The sequence below is a fragment of the Sphaeramia orbicularis genome, chromosome 9 (assembly GCF_902148855.1).
Source record: "Sphaeramia orbicularis chromosome 9, fSphaOr1.1, whole genome shotgun sequence".
Lineage (NCBI taxonomy): Eukaryota > Metazoa > Chordata > Actinopteri > Kurtiformes > Apogonidae > Sphaeramia > Sphaeramia orbicularis.
Window position 1 is genome coordinate 52,343,718 of NC_043965.1, and position 24,838 is coordinate 52,368,555.

The 24,838-nt window shown below is 40.3% G+C and overlaps 1 protein-coding gene across 4 annotated transcripts in view; it reads left to right on the top strand.

The window, feature by feature from the left end:
- Window positions 1-24,838, top strand: part of LOC115426425 (neuropeptide FF receptor 2-like) — a 57,091-nt gene that overhangs the window by 13,788 nt on the left and 18,465 nt on the right. For all 4 annotated transcript variants that reach the window (XM_030144549.1, XM_030144551.1, XM_030144550.1 and 1 more), the window contains one exon: window positions 22,758-22,857. In XM_030144549.1, the coding sequence (XP_030000409.1) occupies window positions 22,758-22,857 (100 nt within the window). The remainder of the gene's footprint in view (window positions 1-22,757; window positions 22,858-24,838) is intronic.

The window sequence follows — 24,838 nt, forward strand, 5'->3', positions numbered from 1 at the left end:
AGGACTGATGCATAGCTATAGATTACGTTAGGACAAAGTATGTGTGGCTTTGAGTGATGAATGAAGGAGAGCGGTATGGGGGCAGAGCCAGTGAACCATCAGCGAGTGTGTGTGTGTGTGTGTCTGCGTGTGTAATGAGATAGGAGTACATGGATGAGAGGAATGGAACAGAGCTCAGTTTTTCTATACAATGGGTTTGTCCTGTTTTTGCCGTGGTTATGGCCAATGGTAACCGTTTAGAGTTCTGTTAATAAAGTTACCAATGTGGAATAACGGGGCTCATCCTTCGACGCACGAAATGTGTGTAAATAATTCAGTTCAATTCAGTAGGTTGGAGACAACTGAGGGGGTACATCTAGTCAGATGAGGGTGAGGATGTCCATCCAGACAGATGGACATCAAGGAGGTCCAGGGTCACAAATGGCCTATAGTAATTGTTCAATCTAACCATAATGCTGACAGGTGACCAGAAACAGCAGGAGTGGAGGCGCTGTTCTGGGTTAAACAGTGAACGTACCTGTTAGCAAACACCCTTCAACGCAAATAGGGAGCTAATGATGGTTTAGCAAATGCAACAAGCCCAGAAACGAATTTTGCATCCGTTAAGCCTCTGCATTCACGTCGTAAGTTAAGCCTCTGCATTCACGTCGTAAGTTTGCCATTTGCAAATGGCTGCGTTCATTATTTAAGATACACTAGACTAGGGCTGGACAGTATTGGAAAAGAAACTGATATTGCAATTTTTTTTTAATCCTGTGATATATATTGTGATACGAAAAAATACTCAGTAGGATATCATACCTGTGTGATACCTATATAAATGGTCAAACAAATTAGTTGTTTCCTCTTGTTGTGGCAACACAGAACACGTGTTTTAATAACATCCTTCTTGTAGCTGAAATAATTCCAGGTAACTGAAGTTGCTTTCCTTTCTGGCACCAAGTCTTCATTACCTCTACCAGGAGGTATTGTGATCGCTTTGCTTTGTGTGTTTGCGTGTTTGTTTGTTTGTGTGTTTGCTTGCTTGTTAGCAAGATAACTCAAAAAGTTATGGACGGGTTTTCATGAAATTTTCTGGAAATGTTGATACTGGCACAAGGAAGAAATGATTAAATTTTGGTGGTGATCGGGGGGAGGCAGATCTGTCTTGGTGGAGGTCTGCGCTCTCTGAGTGCTTTTCTTGTTTTCATTGATTTTCACTTGTTTGTTGCTCATTTTTCAATGTTGTTACCAGCAACTCACTTCATGGGCAGGGTCTGCTTCAGCAAAATGATTAAGAATGCTTGTGATTAGTGGATCGCTGTGCGTAGTGTGTGTCAGGTACCTAGGTTGAAATTAGATGAGAACACATTGAGTTCATTTGCCTCCTACGTTGCAGGACCTGCGACGTGACTGTTGCGCACACATACATTGTGATGACAATGCTCAAACAATATATTGTGCAGCTCTATACATGACCGTAAAAATCTAATAACAGGGAGTAGTAATTGTAATGATCAGAGCTGATGCCTATACATGCACTTGAGAAATGCAATCATTGAAAACCTTGGATTAGATGCTCCAGTACATTATCGGATTTCTTTCGAAGTATGTACATGGTAATGGTAGACTCAAACTTCCTGTTATTGTCTTGCACTCACGTTTGACCATGTAACTTCCATTTTCTATGGTTTTAATTGTTTTTACACATGCATAGATGTAAAAGAACTTAAAGGTGCAGGAGACTTTCGTGACCAATTTTTCATCAAATCTGTAAAACCTCAGTCATAGCCTAAGTATCACGAATCTTTAAGTCTTTCTGTGATTACTCACCTGAATCTCTTCCCTCACGGTGAACAGTTTCAAAGTGCCATCCACCATAAACAAACCATGTGTTTACCTGCAGCGGCAGCACAGCCATATGATATTATATGGATGAAACAAACACGACGCGTAAACAGCTAAAACGCAGAAACGGCCGGAGGAATATGCATAGAGGGAAGGGAGCTCCTGCCATTTCCGCATCGTGTCTTTAGCAGCCTGCCGCTGCAGGCAGCTGTGCGACCTTCCATTTCCCACAATGCAAATCACAACAAAATTCCCAAGATGCCTAATTTACCTCCCGGCTCTGTTTGTAAACACATGGTTTGTTTATGGTGGATGACACTTCGAAATTGTTTACCATAATGCAAGCGATTCGGGTGAGTAATCACAGAAAGACTTACGGATTAATGATACTTAGGCTATGACTGGGGTTTTACAGATTGAATTGATGAAAAATAGGTCACGAAAGTCTCCCGCACCTTTAATAATAATATTAACCTGTATACACGCATGAAGACATCTGAGTATTGGGGAGATATCCAGGTGTGGTAATCTGATTTCTCATAATCAGATTACTACTGTTATCTGATAAAATACATCAGATTACCCTGTTTACATGATCACTTGAATGATAACTTCAGAAATCGATAATGATCAGAGTATTAGTGTGAATGTAAACTGGGCTCATTGTCTCTGAACCATTCTTTCACAAGCCAGTTGAGCATGATAAATCCTTAGTGGTCTCTTTGTCAAACTGATAAATTGATGGTTCAAATCACTGCTCAAAACTCACCTATTCTAACTTGCATTTTCTTGAGTTTCTTGTATGACCGAAGCAGGAGTCTGGTTCACATTGCTGGCAGTATGTCAGACCTGTTCCAGGTGCATGTTGGACTCCAGCAGGGCTGCCCTTTGTCACCGGTTCTGTTCATAATTTTTATGGACAGAATTTCTAGGTGCAGCCAAGGGCTGGAGGGGGTCCGCTTTGGGGACCACAGGATTTCATCTCTGCTTTTTGCAGATGGTGTTGTCCTGTTGGTCCCATCGAACCTGGACCTTCAGCGTGCCCTGGGGCGGTTTGCAGCCGAGTGTGAAGGGAGTGGGATGAGGATCAGCACCTCCAAATCCTTGGTTCTCGACCGGAAAAAGGTGGTCTACCCTCTCTGGGTTGGTGGGGAATCTTTGCCCCAAGTGGAGGAGTTCAAGTATCTTGGGATCTTGTTCACAAGTGAGGGAAGGATGGAGCATGAGATTAACAGATGGATCGGTGCAGTGTCTGCAGTGATGCAGTCACTGTACCGGTCGGTTGTGGTGAAGAAGGAGCTGAGCCGAAAGGTGAAGCTCTCGATTTACCGGTCAACCTACATTCCTACCCTCACCTATGGTCATGAGCTTTGGGTCACGACCAAAAGGACAAGATCCCAGATACAAGCGGTCAAAATGAGTTTCCTCCATATGGTGGCGGGCACCCTTAGGGATAGGGTGAGGAGCTCGGTCACCAGGGAGGAGCCCGGAGTAGAGCTGCTGCTCCTCCACATCGAGAGGGGCCAGCTGAGGTGGCTCGGGCATCTGTTTCGGATGCCTCCTGGACGCCTCCCTGGGGAGGTGTTCCGGGCATGTCCCACTGAGAGGAGACCTCGGGGAAGACCTAGGACACGTTGGAGAGACTGTCTCTTGGCGGGCCTGGGAATGCCTCGGGGTCCCCCCGGAAGAGCTGGAGGAGGTGTCTGGGGAGAGGGAAGTCTGGGCATCCCTGCTTAGGCTGTTGCCCCCACGACCCGGCCCCGGAAGAAGCGGAAGATAATGGATTGGATGGATGGATTTTCTTGAGCCCCTTTGTTCTCTTAGTTCTTTTTGTTTTGTTTGTTTGTGAAGCGTCTTTGAGTGTCCAAAAAAAGTGTAAAAAAAACAAAAACAAATCTTGACTCAACAGATGCCAAAAATTTCAGGCCTTTTTCAAAAGTTCCATTTCTGTCCAAAGTTTTAGAGAAGGCGGTCTCTTAACAATTGACACCCTTCTTGGACACTTTACAGTCCGGTTTCTGTAACTATCATTCTATGGAAACTGCCCTGTTCAAGGTGTCTAGTGACATTATGATGTCTGCAGACTCTGGGAAATGCACCATCTTCGTCTTGTTAGATCTCTCCTACGCATTTGACATTGTCGATCATCATATCTTGATAACAAGACCGAGGTCTTTCCCATAATTAGCAGCTGTTCGGGAGCTGTTTCACAGTCATAAATGAGCGTGTTTGTGTCTGTGTCTTCACTCTTTCTTTGCCAATGACCCGATTTTCCATCAGTCCGTGTTTTCACTGTTATACTGTAGTTGGAGCTGTTGCAGATCATGTGAATTACTTTCCTCAGTCAAAATCATACTAAGAAGCAGCTTTTTGAGAAAAATAAAGGACCAGCTGTAAAGTTTTCAAACTGGAATCATCGGTATCCCATAGCACCGTTTATAGAACCATTTGCTCCGAATGAGGAAATGCTGACTCCGCAGGAACCACGCACAGTTTAAAAAGTCTTGAAGATGATTGAGACAGACTCTGACAATTCAATATATGATGGTCCTTTAGAGACGGCAATGGAGAAATAGAAGGTGAAGGAGACAGACACGGCAAAACGGAGCGGCATGGGTCCAAGAGACATTTTTAGTGGACATTCAAGGAGAAGACAGACAACCAGACATGGGACAAGACAAAGGACACCTAGTCTTCATCTGTTTGACAGTGTGAGTTCAGATTCTGACTGGAACTGACATGGAACAGATTCAGCATAAGTGTGGTTCAGCTCCATAATGTCAGCGGGGACACAGGTTTTATTTGGCTTTATTTATCACAGTTTTATTTGGCTTTTGTATGAAATAAATAAATACATATATTAGATAAATATCTAGATGTCCATATAATTACTTACAGATCAAACACAGCAGGTGGTCCAGCATGAGGACGTGGTCCAACAGGAGGACGTGGTGCAGCCAAGCAAAGCCAGAAATCTACAGTATTTCGTGAATTTGTTTCTTGTTTTTTTTTTTGAAAATGAGGAATAGGGAAGTGTTCATATGTAACTAATATGTGGAAGACTTATAATTTTTATAAGTTTAATTTATATAATTTATAAATTTATATAGAGCATGGTGCTTTACAAGATGTTTTGTCTAAAGTTTGGTGTGGATTCCCCTAATATTTTGTGTACACTGTAACAAATTTTACCGTTAAATAACAGTAAAATACTGGCAGCTAGAGTTGCCAGCATGCTACTGTTATTCTGCAGTATCCCTACTGTAATTTACAACTACAGTTTCCTACTGTAAAAAGTTTTACAGTACTGGGCTGTATATAATGTACCTTTTACAGTAAAATACTGTTCACTACAGTTGCTGCATTTTACAGTAACTACCTTATTCCAAGAAACAATATATTACTGGAAAACATATTTTATGTAATATTTACCGTATAACCCTGTAAAAAGCTAAGATTTTAACAATTTAAATTACATTTCAGAATACAAAATCATGAACATTGCTAGAAATAGCTCAAACAAGAGATAACTCCATAACATTGAGCTTTTATTAAATTCACATTCAAACACATTCTGTGATTTGGCTCAACACTGGCTCAAAGTGCACAGCTTAGTACATGAGTGCCATGAATATAATCTCCTTTTTTGCTCGAACTTGGTAACACTTTATAATAAGTACACACTGAGGCATTAGTTAAGCATTAACAAATACTGAATTCATTATTTATAAAACATATTTCTGACATGAATACTCATTAGTATATGGTTTATAAGCAGTTATACATGTTTTACTGTTACTCATTCATAATCATACATCATTCAGTCATGCAGTTTGTTTGATAATCCCATGTGCTGTGTCTTTCCTTTGTTAGAATAACTGAGACTTTTGTGAGTCTTCAGGCATTGCCAACCTTTAAATCTCATTTGTAAATGCTTTATATGTCATAGATAGTGCACACTTTAGATGAGCTCACACCATAGACTTAATTAATGAGTAGTAAGTGCTTTATAACTACCTGAAATAATGAATTCCTGTATTAATAACTGTTTATAGGAAAATGAATGTGTGAGTTAGTATAAAATACCCACTAAAATATTCACTAACCATTAATACATGTCTGAATAGTGTATGTGTGAGCATAAATGCACATCAAAACTTGTTTGTAAGTGATGTAATACTACGTTTTTAAATGCTGAATCCATAATTTCTAAAGTATGAAAATACAATCATTAAGCACATTATAGATGAGCTCATTAATGATGAGTAAAACCATTATAACTGTGTTCATAAACCATGTATTAATGAGTATTCATGTCAGAAATATGCTTTATAAATGATGAATTCAGTATTTGTTAATGCTTAAGTAATGCTTCATAGTGTGGACTTATTATAAACTGTTACCTTGAACTTCAACAAGAGATCGTACATTACATTTAATTAATTGAAACTACCACATCAAACACATTCAATAGCTGACACACTTTCTTAAAGTCTTGCAAGAGCATTCAAATCAGTCTCTCAAAATGAATGATTTGGTTACAGCTTGAATACTTTTGTACCCTGTTTTCTGCAAAGTTCAAAACACAGTAAGGGAACAAGCAAACCTATAACTGCAAAACTGAGACTGGAATAAACTATACTGAACATAACCAAGTTCTGAGGCTGGTTACCTAAAATGACTGCACCTGGCTGGAGTGTGAAAGACTTATCTGTGAAACTGAGGTCATCTCTACAGGTGTCTTCTGTGTTACATAAACCCCCACTCAAAGTCCAGGAGATTCTTTATGAGGGTGGCAACATGGGGATTCACAGTTGCTGCCTTTTTTTTGTACCAACTTCCCCGTCTTCTTGGACACCACCTTCCCCTGGTTGGCCTTTGTCCCCCTCTCTGGATTAATGCCCAGGAAGCGCCCAAAAGTGTAATAACAGAGAAACCACATTAATTATTGTGCATGGTAAGTGGGGACTTTTGTATTTAATACAGAACACCATCACATGCACAAAATAAAGATATTTCTCATTAATATGACCCATATTTTTGGAAAGCGGGTAGCCATTGTCAGTCTTGATACCAAAATGAAATGTAAAGAAAAATTAGGATTTTCTCATAAACCTTGGTTAGATGACTGACTTTGGCTACTTGCAATGAAGCATATAATAAAGTATGATTTTTAAAATTGTCATTTTGTTGAGCAACTTTTTTTCTTACATCAGCCGGAGCATTTAAACATACAGGAGGTGAAGGGAGGAAAAGCAGCAACAAGCCTGATGAACATACGTCTGCATCCCACTTGGAAAACTCCTGGGTTCACACCACATGTCCAAGCCCAGTAAAGACCGTGTTTGAAAAATTATATTGTTATATATTATATAGTGTGATAATAGATTTTGGTGTGTAACACATATTCCAGCTTCATCCTTACTTCATCATCAAAAGGAACAAATGTAGTTGGAATGTTCATATCGGAAAAGAAGAAAGACACTGATTTAAACGTAACTCATAGTAAATGGTAATTGAACATTCTTATGCACATAAGAGAAAAGAGACAAAATATTCAAACAAAATGTAAGAGTAGCATAGGCACTACCTTTGAACAAACTCCAGTGTCCTTGCAGCTTCCTCTTGGTACTGCAAGTTGAAGACATAGTAGGTGGCGAATACAGCAGCAAGCCCTGTGATGAATGTTGGCTGGAGGCCTTCGCAGACAACACGGCTTTCGATGCTTATCCTCCAGCTTCCGATTGTGACTTCATCACCAGTAACTGATACAGACAAGAAGCGAGGTTAATGTCTCTAAACAGTATCAGATATATTGTTTACCAAGAACCTATGTAGTCTATGTAACCTATGTAAGGTATGAAAATTGGTTAGGATGAACTCAAAATTCTGAGTGACACATTTATTATATACTTTTTTTGTACTTTATTTAAATTAGGTATCATAAGTTATACTCCCTCCGTTAATGACTATTCTTGTCTTACAATGGCAAGACACTGTGCCACGGAAGGGCATAAGCAATTATTTTATAACTTAGTTATAGACAGACAGCTATTAGGCAGACTGAATGACAGACAAACAGACACAGACTAATTGATTGACACACATAAACAGATACAGACACTTACCCTGTTTACCTGTTTACCCTGTATTAGTCGTGGACTGGCTGGGAGAGTCAGTGTGTGCTCAATATCAGCTGCAGTGGAAGACATCTGGACAAAGGAATTCGAATTAGGAATGACATTGTGTTTATAGCTACATTGCATACAGACATTAAATAGTGCTCCACAACACTTACATCCGCAAGGACTATCAGTCCCTCTATTCTCTCATCAAAGTAGGCCATCAGAAGCTGGATGATAGTTGTGACGGCCCCTGCTTAGGTGTCTGAGAGTGTACTTGGTAGTGATGTCATTCTGTGTTCTCTCTTGAGGATGAAGCTGAGACATCACAGTGATTGGGAGCACCTGGGCCCGGTGTTCCTGAGGACCTTAAAAGGGCCAGATCCAGCGTGGCTCTCTCTCTCTCTCTCTCTCCCCTGCCGACCAGCACCTTTTGTTTGATTTACTTTTTGTTTCTTTCAGCCACACAACCTTACACCTATACTATCCACGCATCCACATGCACACCACTGATACTACTGACTTACACACCTCATATTTATTGTAAACTTTGGTTATTTTGCGTTATACTTTAATAAATATTTTGTATTAAGTTAGCACTGTGTACTTCTCCCATCTTTTTGTCATGGCCTAGAGCCGGGTTATGACATAGTGAGAGTCAACTCTCCATCTTTGGTCTGGGAGAAGACCGACTGTGCATCTTTGTTTTTGTCCTTAAATACTTCTCAATTCCTAATCCACTTTCTTCAATGGATAGTTCCAAGGCATGTAAGACATTAATGCCAGTCAGTGACTCAAAATGGCTGTAGATACCCCTTTGGGTGAAAAGGTAAGGCCACTGGATTCTCATATCTTCAATGGAAGGTGCTGGAGTCTGATGTGGTTATGCGGCAGATAGAACGTTGTTTTCATAAGGTTTAACACTTGTGCTTTCTCAATACTGTTTAAACCTTCCTGCTTATAGATGTTCTGCAGTTGTTGCCGCTTCTGCTCCAAAGTCTCATCCGTTTCTCCAGGTGGTGGTTCAGGCTGAAATTGTGTGCATCCATAAGAATCAATCTTCTGCTGTTGCCCTGACAGTCTTGATGAGCGGTGTCGTTTGAATGTCCCTTCACGGTGGATGTTCTCAATTCGTGTTTTCACTTGAGAAAGGAGTGAAGCAAAACCACCACCAATGATGACACCTCCTGGTGTCATATCTGCAAAACTACTGGGGTACTGCTTCACAATGTTGTGACAGATGATGAGACATTCACTGCGTGTTGGGTTAGTGTCATGCTTCCTTATTTCGTCCACAAGGACTCTTATCATCTGGCAACGCTTGTCAGGAGCAGGTCTCTTGCTGTTAGCAATGGCTGACTGCACTTCCTCTGGCATTTTATCCCATGGGACTTGAAAGGTTTCATACCATTTGGATATGTTTGTGTTCTGGTGTACTTTACTTGAAGTGCAAGGTGATTGTGGTTCTGAAGAGCTTGACAGGGATGAATTGCTGACAGTAAAGAGAAAGAGGAACAAGGCAACGGACTGGCGAGGAAAGACTGATTTGTATCTGTTGAGTCAAATGGCAACATTTGGACATCTGGCAGGGTTTGAAGATCAAGTGTGACTGTAGAAGTTTCTGTAACACGTGAAAAAAATAATATATTATTTTCACAATGTTTCCCCATTAGAAAAATTATAACAAATAATGAATTGTCATAGAACGTCAAGACTGCTTAGCCAGATGGCTATGTAATTCTTTCTTCAAACTATATGTTAGTTCATTGTGAACAGTTTTCTTTTTAAATAATCACTGCAGCTTTAACTGGACAGGAAAACTACTAACACTAGACTGACAATAGTTACCCAATTTGAATGCCTGTAGAAGTTTCCTTTGCTGGATAACAGGCAAAAGGTCCTTGATGTCATCTTGATGTACATACTTGAGGTCTTGTATTGATTCTACACCTGATCCTTCAAGTGTGATGACAACCTGTTGTAGAATATCCTCAGACAGTTTGGGCAAAGCCCTGAGGATGATGTCCTTTATTTCATCTGAGATGGATGACATGAATCTAAAATGTGGGGACAGAGTGGTGAAGAGTTAGCAAAGACATACCCCAAACTGAATACTCTTGCCAATGGGTAGTAATCAAGCAGCTCTTCTTGACTGACAGTGGTACGCTTCCTGCAATGGTGTGGTGCAGTAAGCATTAAAGTAGGGTTGACGCACAGCCTGGTATACCTCAGTGATAAAGTACACAACTGAATTCTTATGAATGACAGCCTTCTTGATTTTCCCCACAACAAGGCCATCAATCGTTATGACTTATCACAACAAATATGTTGCTCTTGTATGTCGTCCCTTTTACTGTCACATTTTGGCTGATGAGGGTATTTATAGGTATCAAAGTTCAGATGAGCGACTGACTGCCTTATTTTATCATTGTAGTCTTCAACAATAAATTCAATTCCCTTCTCTATGACAACTGATGGTGGGAACAGAGCACCAGCACTTAGAAAAGATTGCAAAAGCTGATGTCTTTCAGCAAGGGTTCTGCAGAGGTTTTTAAAGTTGTGCAGCTTTCTTGCACACTGCTTAAAGTAAGTATGCTAACTTTCAAATCTTAATGACCACAGACGAATAAGTGGCCCAAAGTGAATAATGAGTTCTGGATAATGGTTTAGATAGTGATGCTTTGGTTTAAGTTGTTGTTCCCCAATCTGCATTCTTGTATGTAAATGTCATCAATGTCATCAATCAGAACTCTTAAATATGCCACTTGGCCTTTGGAAATGGTTGGAGCACAAACAAGCTCCACAATCTCTCTTAACTGTAAGATAAGCTGCCATACCTCACTTTCTTCAGGTTTTTTTATTTTATCACCAATCAGCATTGGCAACATTCTCAGGAAACACCACTTCTGAACTGCATGTCCAGAGAGTTTTCCAGCTCCCGGGCTCACCTCACAGGGTTTGTTGTTGGCATCATTACCCAGATATTTAAATTGGTTTATGCGCCAATTTAGTTCCACATAAGTAAACTCATTTTCTTTTGACACAAGATGGTTGATGTAAAATGCAAGATCGGTTGAGACAATGCCCTCAAAAAGGTCATGGCCAAGACAAGGAGGTAATGCAGGCTGGCATACATGAAAATATGTCAGGTCATTGAAGATGGAGTCAAATTTAACACCACAAGAGCCACTTGCTTCCACATTATGACCCTGAGCAACATGTGTCTGATATGACTGTAGTGTTCGGTCAGGGCCTTTGGCCAAAGGATCTGCCAAAAAAGTTTCCCGATGAATTTCACAATACCTACAAAAATATGAGCTTTTACTAAAATTTTCAGAAAAGCCCCCAATGTTGTGTGAACCCAAATTGTCACCTGCAATGACACACAGACCTGACACTGACCCTTGTAGAGCTGGCCATCTGGTAAAGTTACTCCATTCAGCTTAAGGTCCTTTAAATCCTTCACAAGAGAGCCAAACACTAGATCTTGTCCAAAACACTTGTAATCTTGCTCTCGACAAAGTAGCACAAGTTGCATCTGATCTATGCTTGATCTGTTGTGAGGCAAAATATTTGCAAGTGTCATATACATGCCCAATATCTTGTGCTTTTTCCTGCCAGACCCTAATGGGTTCACTACTTCAAAGGAATCCTGATAAAGGATAATGCCTACTGAGGAGGCAGTGTGATTGAGCAGTAAGTTATTTTTTATGTTTGTGCCATCCCACAAATCCTGAACAACATTATCAGGTTGGACTTTAGTTTTTATTTGCTGTATTTGCTCCCTCACTGACTCTGAGGACAGCAGAAACTTAATGGTGTTTATCACTAGGACATATTGTGCAAAACATTCTCGGCCAGACTCATTCTGACCAAGACAAATGGACACTGGCTCCACATAATTTAAGTTACTTTTAAAGAAAGTCTTTCTCTTATGATCAGTTTTGAGTGTGCTGGCATTGCACCTCCTGCGCAGATCCTCACTTTTCAGGGTATCTATCACAGCGTTTATGTCAGCTTCAGGAAGTGCAAGTGAAGCCAGCTTCTCCTTAAGTTTGGAAAGCAGGTGTGACTGAATCATGTCATGTATTTCCTGATAGTGCTCAATGATTGTTTGAATTGTAGAGGATGGAAGGATTAATTTTGCTTGAAGTTTTAGATAAAACAAGGCTAAACTTCTGACAAATTGTCCTTTATCCACTTTCTCTGGGTAGACCTCCATTTCTTCATAACTTGACTCATGGGGATTCTCATGTTGCATATCACCACAGACATCATCATTACAAGCACTGTAACTGCCTGGATTTGGAACTGAGCCAACTAGACTTTCTTTAGTGCAGTCTTTACGCTTTCTTGACTCATGAGATGTGAATGAAGACTTACTGTAAATGATTTCTCACAATGTCTAAAAGGGCATTTTACTGTCTTGCCTTCAGAAATATGGCTTTTCAGGTGTGAGAGAAGACTTAGGATATCCTCACACTTAGTGCCACAAAGATCAATATAACGTGCTAAATCTCCTGCACTGTCCAGGTCATTTCTTTTCATTCCATCTTAATGGTGGTAAGTATGAGACTTACAGGCTGAAAACTTAGAAAAAGCTTTGGTGCATGCAGGGAAGCCACACTTAAAGGATGCATTAGGCATACAACTATGAGTTCGCATGTGCCTGAAATTTGCAAATGCATTGCTGCAGGTCTTAGCACATATGTTGCATGGTATCATCTCTGAAACTGTAAACGGGTTTTAACAGCAAATTAATTTCAGTATTTCAACAATGACACTTGTTAAGCTTCACAGGATAATTTAAAACAGAGGCAGCCATTTAACTATCCATTAGCTGTAATTCTCTAGCATATTTCACTCAATTTGTTGATTCCTGTTTGTGTCAACTTGCATATTTCCCTCACTTGGTGTGGAGAAAAGCTACACACATGCTATACAAATTGCCCAACAGAGGGAAAAATTAGCCTTAGTCACTTATTTTTATTAAATCAGTGGTTAATTATATCAGTTAATGAGGATGTCCAAGTAAGTAAACCAAATTTACAGATTTACTGTCTTAGAAATGTAACCGAGGCTGTGAGAAGTACGTAAATTGACATGCTGCTTAGTTTAACTGTGCCCACATCGTAGCTAGCAAGTATACTTCAAGTTAAATTAGCTGCATGCTTGCAACATACGGCTAACACCCCGAAATATCAAGCAGTATAACCACGTTGTTGTTTACACCAACAAACTCTTTTGTTATTTATGTACAAGGTGAACCCAGTCATACAATGTCGCGACGAACACGATGGATGCGTGTAACGGCGTGCCAATTGCGTCCGGTGTGAACGCGGTTTATGGAGGTATAATGATTAATCCCAAAATGTTTAAACCCAAAATGCCACAGCATACTGACAGTTACTTTGATAAAATCACACTTACTTTGATAAATGAACAACTGATGGAGCAGCAGGATGGAGCGATGGCAGTGTTCCTAGAGACGGATGAAAGCATCAGCTGACCTCCATTCCCGTGCTGTATGGGGTTAAGTCCGGGTGAAAATAGTTGTCTTCGGTTTTTTTCTCTTTCTATTTTTTTTCCTTCTGTTGCAAAAAAGAACCACTTACCTTTGATGCAGCAAGTCTGTAGTTCACATTCTTTGGATTGAATCTTTGCAAAATGAGCTGTTGGGATGTGATGCCACAGATGACTTTGTTCAGACCAGTTCCGGGCGGACAGCAGTGGAGTACTTGAAAAATACTGTATAATACTGTAAAATTTTGCAGTAGCTTACTGTTTTAAATTTGCTCCTTAAGGACCTCAATATTCACAGTATTTTACTGTATTTACAAATTACAGTACGATACTGTACAAAATTTACTGTTTTGTTACAGTAATTGTTACAGTGTAATGTTGGGATATCTTGGAGCGGTTTGTTATTATTATTGTTATTTTATTTTGTGATTTTGTATACAGTGTTACTGTTTGTAAATTGAAAGTCAAAATGTAAATAGGAAATCAGTTTCATCTTGAAAATCATTATCTTTGAAAAAAAAAGCAATTTCCTCAGCTTTTGGGTCAAAATATTTTTCCTGAAAATGACCAATGTTCAAAACTTTATACCTCACGAACAGATTAAGATAGAATAAAATATTCTTTTTGTGTTTAAATGGTGAAGTTCTGTTCTTTCTTTTGATTTATTCAGTATTCACATACTCCTAACACAACATTTTCAGAGGGCCTTCAAAAATTAGTGGATACGACAAAAACTTCTGGTGCTGGTTAGCAACTCACTGGAAGACACTCTGCTGGGGAAAAAGTTAAGTGCATGCAGTGCTAGTTGTCATGGTAATGGCATTGTGTGGCACAGCTGCAGACAATAAAGATAATTAGGGCTCCACAAAGAAAAAGCTGGAAAAAAAAATAGCTACACTAAAATTAAAAATAAATACATCAAAAATAATAATGAATACAATAAAAATAAATATAAAAAATATATAATTATAATAATGCTCAAACTTCACATAAATTCTCTATATGAAATGAATGAGCTCACCTGGGATCACATACACAGACACATAGAGCTATTCAATTAAAGGAGCCTATTTAAACAACGCTTTAACTGGACTGACACAGACTGGGGAAGGGGCTTCTCATCTGAATACAGGTCTACAGAAAGTCTGTGGTGCCAGTCTTTTGAGGCCTCCTTCAAAACATCCATTGGACCCCACTGGATGTCCATACAGTTGCTGGAATGGTGAAAATCCAGTTGACGTTTGAGGAACTTCTCTATATGCAAACAACAAAAATGGAAGCTGCTGGTCTCAGTCTGACCTAGAGTCATTCACAAATGGTGACATCATGGAGTGTTTTATTAAAATGCTCAACAAGGCCATCTGTTTGTGTTAGGGTTAGGCTCGTCTTCACCTCTAATACTCAGCAAGCTGTACACCTCTTTTAGCAAACTTGATATAAAGTTGGTACCTTGATCTGTAGTTATCTCTTTTGGGATGCCAACCCTAGAGAACAGCTAAATGAGGCAAATGACAGTCTGGCTGGCTAATTAAAATCTTCTTCAGTGGAAAGGCTTTGGGATATCTTGTGGTATAATCACAGACTACCAATATATACTAGTGGCCTACACTACATTTCTCTAGAGAGCATACAATGCTCATGGCAATATGGGAAAAGGGTGTAGCAGTAGTGGTCATGTTAATCAAAGTGGCCCTATCTCCCTTCCTGCCTGGAGCTGTTAGCTGACACTGAGGATGTGAGAATGTTTTTGCCTCGCCCAGATGTCCTACCCAAGGGATAGAATGACTCAATGATTGTGGGCCTGAAACTCTGGAGAATGAGCAGCTGGTCACCAATTTGGCTAAGGTGATACAGCTTGTCTCCCTTTACCACAAATAGTTATTTTCCTCTATCCATAACCTGAGTTGTCTCTGGCACACTTTTAGAGAACAAGGGGTCCAAGTGTGAAACCCTCTTTCTGTAGCTTAGCAATGTCACTCGGAATGGCAACAATGTCAGGGTGTAACAGCAACATATGCTGAATGGGCTTTACCAGTTAGCAGTGGAGATGGGTGGAGAGCCCACTCATCATTGAGGCCACTGGTAGGCATGAGCAATTCTTTCAAAGGTCATTGAATAATGTTAAATGTCCTCACCTTCATTGTAAGGCTGCATCTTGGGGCTTTTCCAGCGTGAGAACCTCACTAACCTGGAATGCAGTCCTCCATTAGCATACTGCAATGGATTTACCTCGGGCCTGCTGTGGTTTGGCTTGGACGCTGGCTACACGAAGAGGCTGGATGAGCCAGGTGCTGCTGCTGAAAGTTCCCTCAGCTGCTGACAGTCCTGGCGGTCCTGCAGCATTTCATGTTGGAGCTGGGTAAACTGATGTTGGAGTCACTTCCCCCTGTCCTCTTGTCACTTTCATTCCTGCTCTGCCCTGGTATCACGGTCAGCCTGCTGTGCATTAGGCAATGCAGAAGACTTGTTAGCTCTGCCATGCTGTCTTGGTCCTGGGGTTGACCCCTGCTGGTAACAGACATCTTGGGATGTGTCTGGTGGACACCCAACTTCTTAAAGTTTCTTTTGTCTGGTTGTCAGTTCCATCACTGTCTCCTACTGGCCTGGGACCCAGAGCTGCCACCAAATTTGGTAAGCCTGGCTAGAGCGGATGGATTTTGGGTACGAGATATACTCTAAAACATCGCCTCAGTACAAAAAGTGTTTATTTACAAAACGTGTCACCAAGCTTCTCATGTTACAAAAAATATTTACAAAAAAATTGAGTTAACATAGCTTAACCAAAGAAAACTAAACTCATACTAAATCAAATTGACTTAATCTAATCTGTACTCAGCTACACCATCGAATGTCTTCTCTGTTTCTGCAGCAACCTTCAACTGCCTTTATAGGGATGCACCGATACCACTTTTTTTCCAGACCAAGTACAAATACTCACATTTGAGTACTTGCCAATACAGAATACCAATACGAGTACTTAATAATCCCATTACAGTTCTTAGTTCCTTTTGTAAATGTGCTTTATTGTCGTTGTCATTAGTCTGACTGTAACAAAGTGCTGCTACTGACATTTACTTTATTGGAATGAGCGTTTCTTAATTAATCCACCAGGGGGCGCCGCTCTTAATTAACCATTCTGGACAAATACCACGAAGAAAAGTAAAGTTTTTTTGAGAAGAAGAAAGTCAGTAATAATAATAATAATAATAATAATAATAATAATAACATGGAGATGACAGAGGCAACACTAACGTGGATACTAATGTTGTAGCCAATGCCCGATACTGGTATCAGAATCGGTGTGTCCCTGGTAAGGTTTAAAAGCTTAGCTTCAGCAGGTAGGGAAAAGATAAATGAGCGTTAAGTTTCATTTTCACTTCCGCTGGCGGTGGTCCGCACCGCTCCTTACCCCCATAGTATTATAAGTAGGAGTGAAACCCAGCCCTGAGTAGATGTCATAAATATGTCAGTAGTTTTTCAATAACTCACACAGTCGCTCTTTGAACAGATCCTCTACCTCCACGGTTCCCAGTGGTATTCTCCATTTGGGTGCGCATCCGCAACCACCTGGGAAACATATGGAATGTACGCAGAGGACAGACGGAACGCTCCATCCGTGTCCGTCTGTGTCTTTAACATTACTTGCAGTCAGCGTTACTTTTGTCACTGTCATTCATTTTGCAAAATCTCCTCACTTTTCACACTCCCCACACATTACTCCACCGCCTCGTACCTGCTGCACGTACCTGCCGTAAGTGGTATCAGTGCAGTTGTATTGGATTACTTTAACGAGTACAAGTATATACACTGAGTATTGAAGCCGATGCCCGATACTGGTATCAGAATCGGTGTGTCCCTAATATATACTATATAATAATATATACTATACTATAATATATACACAAGAACACACAGGAGTCAAGTATCTCTTGCTCGCGAGGAGAGTAGTTGACAGAACACTGCTCAGTTACAATGTCCCAACTCACTCTGAGGGTCCTGCCCTTGCTCTCCTCATTTATTTCATTTGGGTGTTCCCTAGTTACATGGGTGTGATTAGTCTGAGGGTTTACGTATTGATCACATTGTTAGTACATGGGTGCATGATTATTTTCGTCTTATTAAATGTCAAAACTTAATCATCCACACACATCCTTTGTGTGAACTTCTGCTTTCGATCAGACGACATGGGTCAACTGGTCTCCAAGGCATGGTCCCCATCCTTCGAGGTGCTTTCACTTCTGCAAAACCTGTAAAAGAACTCTAAGAGCACTTTGCCCTCATTCAACACAGCATATAATAACATCATAAGACTGGCATGAATGTGATAACTTATGAACAATTATTCTAACAATTGGATAAAACCATGTTAGTAAGTAAGAGCGCTTCTCCCCCTGCCTGTTATAGTAATAATGGATTACCATGCTTACCATGCTTAATCTGTAACCATGTACCAAATAATAACTTTCCATTTTAAAATGACCAACACCCCTCTAGTTGGTTTCCCCCCTCTTGCATCATTAATGATGTCAGCAAGATTATAAAAGCAGAAAGTAGGGGAGCACTTCCTCCCTTTGTTCCTGGAACATGTGGGTATGGTATGAACTTAAAATTTGAACTTAATACATAATCAAACCAATAAACCAGTTTAACCTTACTCTGTGTATGCTTTTAACCAGAAATTCTGTAGATGACCTGTAACCAAACATAATGCAAAGTCAAAAAAACCCAGGATAGCCTGTGTCTGCATATTACAGAATAAATTGGAATAACGGATAACACAAATACCGAACAAGCATGGTTAAATTAAAAAGGTGAAATGATGGCAGAGGGACAAATGGTGTGGTTCTCACCCACTTTGTCGCACTGGGGCTTATAGAATATATTTATTATATTTGAATGTTTCAAGTCATGCTAAACAATAAAACATGTTTTTGAACTGAACCCATTAATCCTATACTTTAAACCTAGCAAATATGTGAACATTTGGATCCTCCACACCTTGATGCTGATGTGGAGTGGTCCACTCCACACTTTGAAATGTCTGAGCCTGAGTCTGCCAAGCCTTGTTCATTGTCCCATGCGGAACTGAAGCCATGTTATTAACTCACAGCTTAATGCCTTTGACTGCTGCCAGAATCAACTGGTTTGTGTATCAGTTTGTTTGTTTTTATGCATTAGTTCACACCCAAAATCACAAAGTAACAGCAGCCTGGATGGTCCTGGAAGATGCAGAATTACTGTTGGTGTCAGTGAGTTAAGTTGGTTTGAGGAACACTTCAGGACTTCAGTTTCCTGTGGGAAAAGACTGACAGCAAGGTGAAGCAGATAAAATGTTTTATTAAAGTATGTAATCGCATGATATTGATTATTTTTTGGGTTTTTTTTAGGTGATAAAGCAGTACCAAAACTCAGATGAAACTTTTCATACACTGACATTCTATAAAGATGTCTTGCCATTGCCTGCTCTGGACAACTCCTGGCTAGAGGGTTAGTTCTGTGCCCTTAATCACTGTCTGCCTAGAGTAAACTGTATCTACTATGCCTGTAACAGTACACATACCGAACCGAACGGTTTCAGTACACAGCTGTTTGGTTTGGTACACAGCTGTACCGAAACGGCACAGTATGTTGAGAAAAAGAAAAAGGAACGAAAGACGTTGTTCAATGCGGAACTGTAAATCCGCTCAAGTTCCACACAGACATATTGAAATATTGAAGGAGCGCACATTGACCTGAAATATGAAATAGCAGCTTCCATAAGGTAAAAAAACAACAACATATGATGTCAACCTGGAGAGAAGAGATTGAAGACCATCATTACAGTCCTGTTTGGGATCACTTCAGGTCTCGGTGAAAGAGACGTTGATAAGACGAATGTTGTTTGCCGCCTATGAACTATGGTAGTTCTGAAACACTTACACTCGCTCTCTCTCACGCAGTGGCGATTTCTCATAGACTGCAAGGGAAGCCCGGCTTCCCCTAAAATTACGAAAATTAATGGTTAAATATGTACAGTTGTGTTGACATTTCATTGACTACAAATGTGTTAGAACACGTCCATCTCAAGTTCTTGGTGTTAACTTCTCATACCTCTCCGTTGCGCTGTTTTCTCTTTCGATCTATGGTCAATGCATTGACACCCGTAGACGCCCGGCGTCAATGGACTTCTATGGGACTGAGTGGAACAGTTTTTTTTTCATTGCCTCAAAACTGGATGGTAATTGGATAAATGCCATGATGTTGTCCAGACCCCAGACGCCGGGCGTCTCTGGGGATGCAGAATTACTGTTGGAGCGAGCAGAGCTCGGCTAGGCTGGACGCCAGGATTTCACGTGCTGATTGGAGGATCGGTTGAAAGGCTGAATCCCGTCTGATTGACAGCTAGTTTGAGATCTACTCCTTCCCTTGATGGAGTTCAGTTTAATACCGTCGCGCATTCTGCTTGTGAAGTTGAGAGAGAAACCACTACGAAATTACTTGTTCATTTCTTGCACTGTAAATAAAACCCACTCATTGTACTTCCTTGTTTCAATTTAACATAATTTCATGGGGGCGGCCATGGCTCAAGTGGTAAAGTGGGTCATCCAATAACCGAAGGGTTGGCGGTTCGAATCCCACTCTGTCCATGTGTCCTTGGGCAAGATACTTCACCCTCCTTCCCTCCAGTGCCACTCACACTGGTGTATGAATGCGTGTGAATGTTTGATGGTGGTCAGAGGGGCCATAGGCGCAAATTGGCAGCCACACTTCTGTCAGTCTGCCCCAGGGCAACTACAGATGTAGTTTACCACCACCAGAGGGAGAATGTGAGATTATTATTATTATTATTATCTATTATCATTATTGTTATTATTATTGTTATTGTTGTTATTATTATTGTTATTATTATTATTATCAATGTTGTCTTGTTTACTTGGTACAGTGCGACCATTTTCTTAAAAAGGAACGGAGGGCCAAATTTATGTTTAAATAACTTGACATTTTTTGTATGTAATCAAACAATGAGCTTCCCCTCTTTGAAAGACAAGCAGCCGCCGCTGCTCTCACACATGCTGTGTAAAAAAAAAAAAAAAAAAATCCCACCCTCTGTGTTTTTGACAAATCACACCATGCACACACACAAAAGTACACAAAGTGGCCTAAACAGTTTGTAAACTGTCTTAAAAAAATAATTTGGTTAATTTGTTGTCAATGTTGCTCTTCAGTTTGTTTCAACAGAATACGAGTTTGCCCTCTTCTTGTTAATGTTGCACTTCATGTGGAATTTTTTTGTTATTTTTATGCAGAATGTAACCTGACAGAACCGTGATTTGATTTTTGTTGTTCGTTCAAAACTACCTTTCAGGGAAAAGTGCAATATAAGGTTTAAAATATGTTTAGTAATATTTTATTTTCTATTTGATTCATAGCAGCAGAAGTATATTATTCCTGTTTTTCTATATTCTATTGTCTCCCAAAATTGGGGCAAAAATGTTCAGAAATTCATAAATGCATTTGAGGGGTTTTCTTTCTTCTTGTACTGAACCGAAAAAAAAAAAAAAAAAGAACCATGGCTTTCAACACTGAAAACGTACCGAACCGAAAATTTTGTGTACCATTACAGGCCTAGTATCTACCAAGGAGTTAGGAGATCTAAAACTGTTACAAAATTAAGTACTTGGACATCTATGATTGGCTTTTTGAATGTAGTGTTGGTTTTTGTGAATTCACCATGCTTATGATTTTAACATGGTGAATGTGCCAGGAATCTTAAAACAAGATATCCTGTGTAGCTTGTGTTAAAAATTGAGGTAAACCTGTCATTTGACACAAAGTTACACATTTATGACTTAAAGCTATACCGTATGATGTGGCATTTTTACACTTTTCTTTTGTCATCTTAAAATGCTCCTAATAAGTGTGTGTCAAACTAAAATGCAAAAGAAATCCACCAGGTATTGAAACTCAAAAATGTTTAATTCTCATATATTTCTGATAAAAGCCTGACCAATCATTTTAGTCGGTCCAAATGAAATAATTGGCCGAACCTGACTGAGCCTCCTGTCAATCATCCATTACGGCCGTCCAGCATCCGATCCATTATCGCTGTCTCACATCCGATATGTGTCCCTCTGAATCTGACGCTTCACTCACTCTGCTTCTCCTGTCACTGACCACAGCCTACTGTCTAGGATGTGTTTGGATAGAACTGACATGCACATGTGGAAGGGATTAAATGGATTTATGAACAGAAAACTGAGGGGCACAAACAGGAGTCTGATGAATGAAGGATGGAGATAAAAGTCCGGAAGTCAGGTGTACTGGACTGAACAGGTCTGCATAAAGCTCAGCTTTTATGACGGTGGGACTCATACAGGTACATGTACATGGTGTCACACAATGTAAGATGATGTAGGATGATAATTGTATGGACTATGAAACTTCAAATGCCCACGGAAAATTCGCGGAGGCCGCGTGTTCACAGTGCGCGCGCCCATCCCCTGGGCACTGCAGTGAAGACCCTGACCCAGTACTGCACAGACCAGGTCTACTGATGGAACAGGAGCCGCGGGCCCGCGGCAGGTGGATGATGCATCTGATTACTGAGGGAGGGGTCCGCGGACACGCCAAAACGGACCAGACCTTCGCCTCTGCTTCCTCTGTTTCCATTGCGCATCAGATGAGAGGAGGAGCAGCCTCAGAGCTCAGGCAGAGGGAAGTGGGCGGGGCTTTGGAGGGAGGCGGGTTGTTCATGTTCAAACTTTTACTAAGTGCTGTGAGAAATGCCACATCGGTAGGTAGAGCTTTAATGTGTCAACTCTAATGTTTGACTAAGAACATTAGGTAAAGCAGAGGATGTGCATTTAGTTTGACATGTTTCATAAATTGACTGGCTAAAAGTGTGGTTTCAGAGACTGTGCTTCAAGAATTTCTGTTTCTGGTAAAGCATTCAGGTTACAGCTTCAGGTTACAGAGCAAAGGAGGCATATTGATGACACTGTGCAATCTGATTATTTTGCAAAAGCCACAGTAAGACACCTTCATAGTCAGCACCTCTACTTCTCAGCAGCTGTGCTGGTTATGCACTGCTTTGAAAGGGACTGTTCCCCCCCAAGGCACTTAATATGAAATGATGACAAGCTTCTCCATTTCTCTGCAGCTGTGGGTGGAAACCCAAAATACTGAATATTCAAATATGAAAACTTGAGTTGTAGTCTGTCCAATTTAATATTCCAGCTGTCACCCTTTTCCTGTTTGAATGTGGCGTTTCAGTGAATCAGCTCAGCATGCCCTTTTTGTCAACAGGGTGGCCTTTCGGAAGCCTGGTCTGCAAAATGAGTGGCATGGTTCAAGGGATCTCTGTGTCAGCATCCGTCTTCACTCTGGTCGCTATTGCAGTTGACAGGTACACTGTTTGTATTTCACTACTGCTGCTTCTGAAAAATGAATAAATAAATGAATGAATAAACTAGAAAAGCACTCAGAGTGCAGACCTCCGCCAAAGCAGATCAGTGCCCCCCCCCCAATCACCACCAAAATTTTATTTGTTCGTTGTGCCAGTATCAGCATTTCCTGAAATTTTCATCCAAATCCGTCCATAACTTTCTGAGTTGACAGACAGACAGACAGACACAGACAGACACAGACAGACACAGACAGACACAGACAGACAGACAGACAGACGCTGGCAAAAACCTACTTGGCGGAAGTAAGCTATATATATATATATATATATATATATATATATATATATATATATATATATATATATATATATATATATATACCGTATATGTATCTATATATATATATATATATATATACCGTATATGTATCAACTGGTTCAAAACTCTACCACACGTATCATCTGGTGATGATACGTGTGGTAGAGTCACATAACACCTGTCCTGCAGCAACTCCACTGGCTTCCTTTGAAATTCCGCATTAAGTATAAAATCCTGCTTCTCACCTTCATGGCCACCTCAGTACCTCACTAACCTCCTCCACATGAACATTCCCACCCACACTTTTAGGTCACCTTCATCCTTTAAATAAAATGTATAATTATTATTTTATATATATGTGTACACACACACGTGTGTGTGTGTGAGTGTAAATGTATGTGTTGTCAAAGGATTACATTTTGTAATCAGATTAACCACAGGGTTGCTGTGGATTAATTTTGATTATTCATGATTAAATATCAGTCATTTTTAGTCTGTATTGATTGCATTTCATTTTGCATGAGCAAACAGACTCAAGAAAGAAGGGAGTACTTAACAAGCACTTAACATGTGTATTTAACACCATTTTATTGTTTTGTCACCACCTCTTCTCAAACTGACGTCTGTTCTGGTCCAGACACTGCTGACAATGCGAAGTAATGGAAGTGCACACATCACAAAACAATTCCCTTGGTATTTGCTTGCATTCACTTTCACTGGCTGCTCTCAGTTCAGCAACTGTTGCTTCGCGTTGTGTCGTGGAGGCGTAAACGACAAAGAAATTCGTGGAGAATGGATTGGTTGTTAGTCAGGCCTTCCTTTATTGTGCACAAGTGAGAAACTGACAAACGAAGCTTCGCCCTCTGTCAGAAGTCAGTTCTACCTAATACAGAAAATCAGTCTAACTTATAGAGGCTGTGCTAAGCTTACATGGGATTGGTTAATATAAAATATGACGTATGATGCTTTTGCTAAGTAAAAGAAAGAATGTCAGATGGACACAGGACAGAATGTAAGACCTTGGAGTCATTCTGGGAAGTTAGGGAAAGTAACTCTTGTTGAATTCCAGAACTGAGAGAGCTCATGCTCTGCTATGGGCTAAAAGGTCAAACTGTAAGTTGTGCTATCTTTAGAGATAAAGTAGCTTACAATATGGAGAATTGAGAAGTTGACTGAGAGAAACATTCATGTTTTGAAGGACACAGGTGTCTGACAAACTAACAGTTGTGAGGAGCCAGGAAAAGAAAACTTATGGTCATCATTAAGCATTAAAATCAGTATTAACAGTTGTCAGCAGTGTCTGGCAATGTCTCTGGCAACTCATTCGGGCAGTTTGTCCAAGTAGAGTTACCATCGCGCATGTGCAAATGGGCAGTTGATCCGGTAGTGACAGGCAGCAGAACCAACCGATAAAGATGGAAGATGCTAAACAGCACATTGGCCCTCTGGATGGGAAATTTGAGTACAAAAAAAAAAAACAAAAACAAGATGACCAGTGGTTTCAAATTGTTTTGTTTCAAGTTGTCAAGTTATTTAGTTTAGTTTACTTGGATACAGACCGCACCATCTGGGGATGAATACACTCACAGAAATGACAGAAGAGAGAAAGAGCTTTGCATGTATGTATGTATGTAGCTTTGTATGCTGCCTTTGCTTACAAAT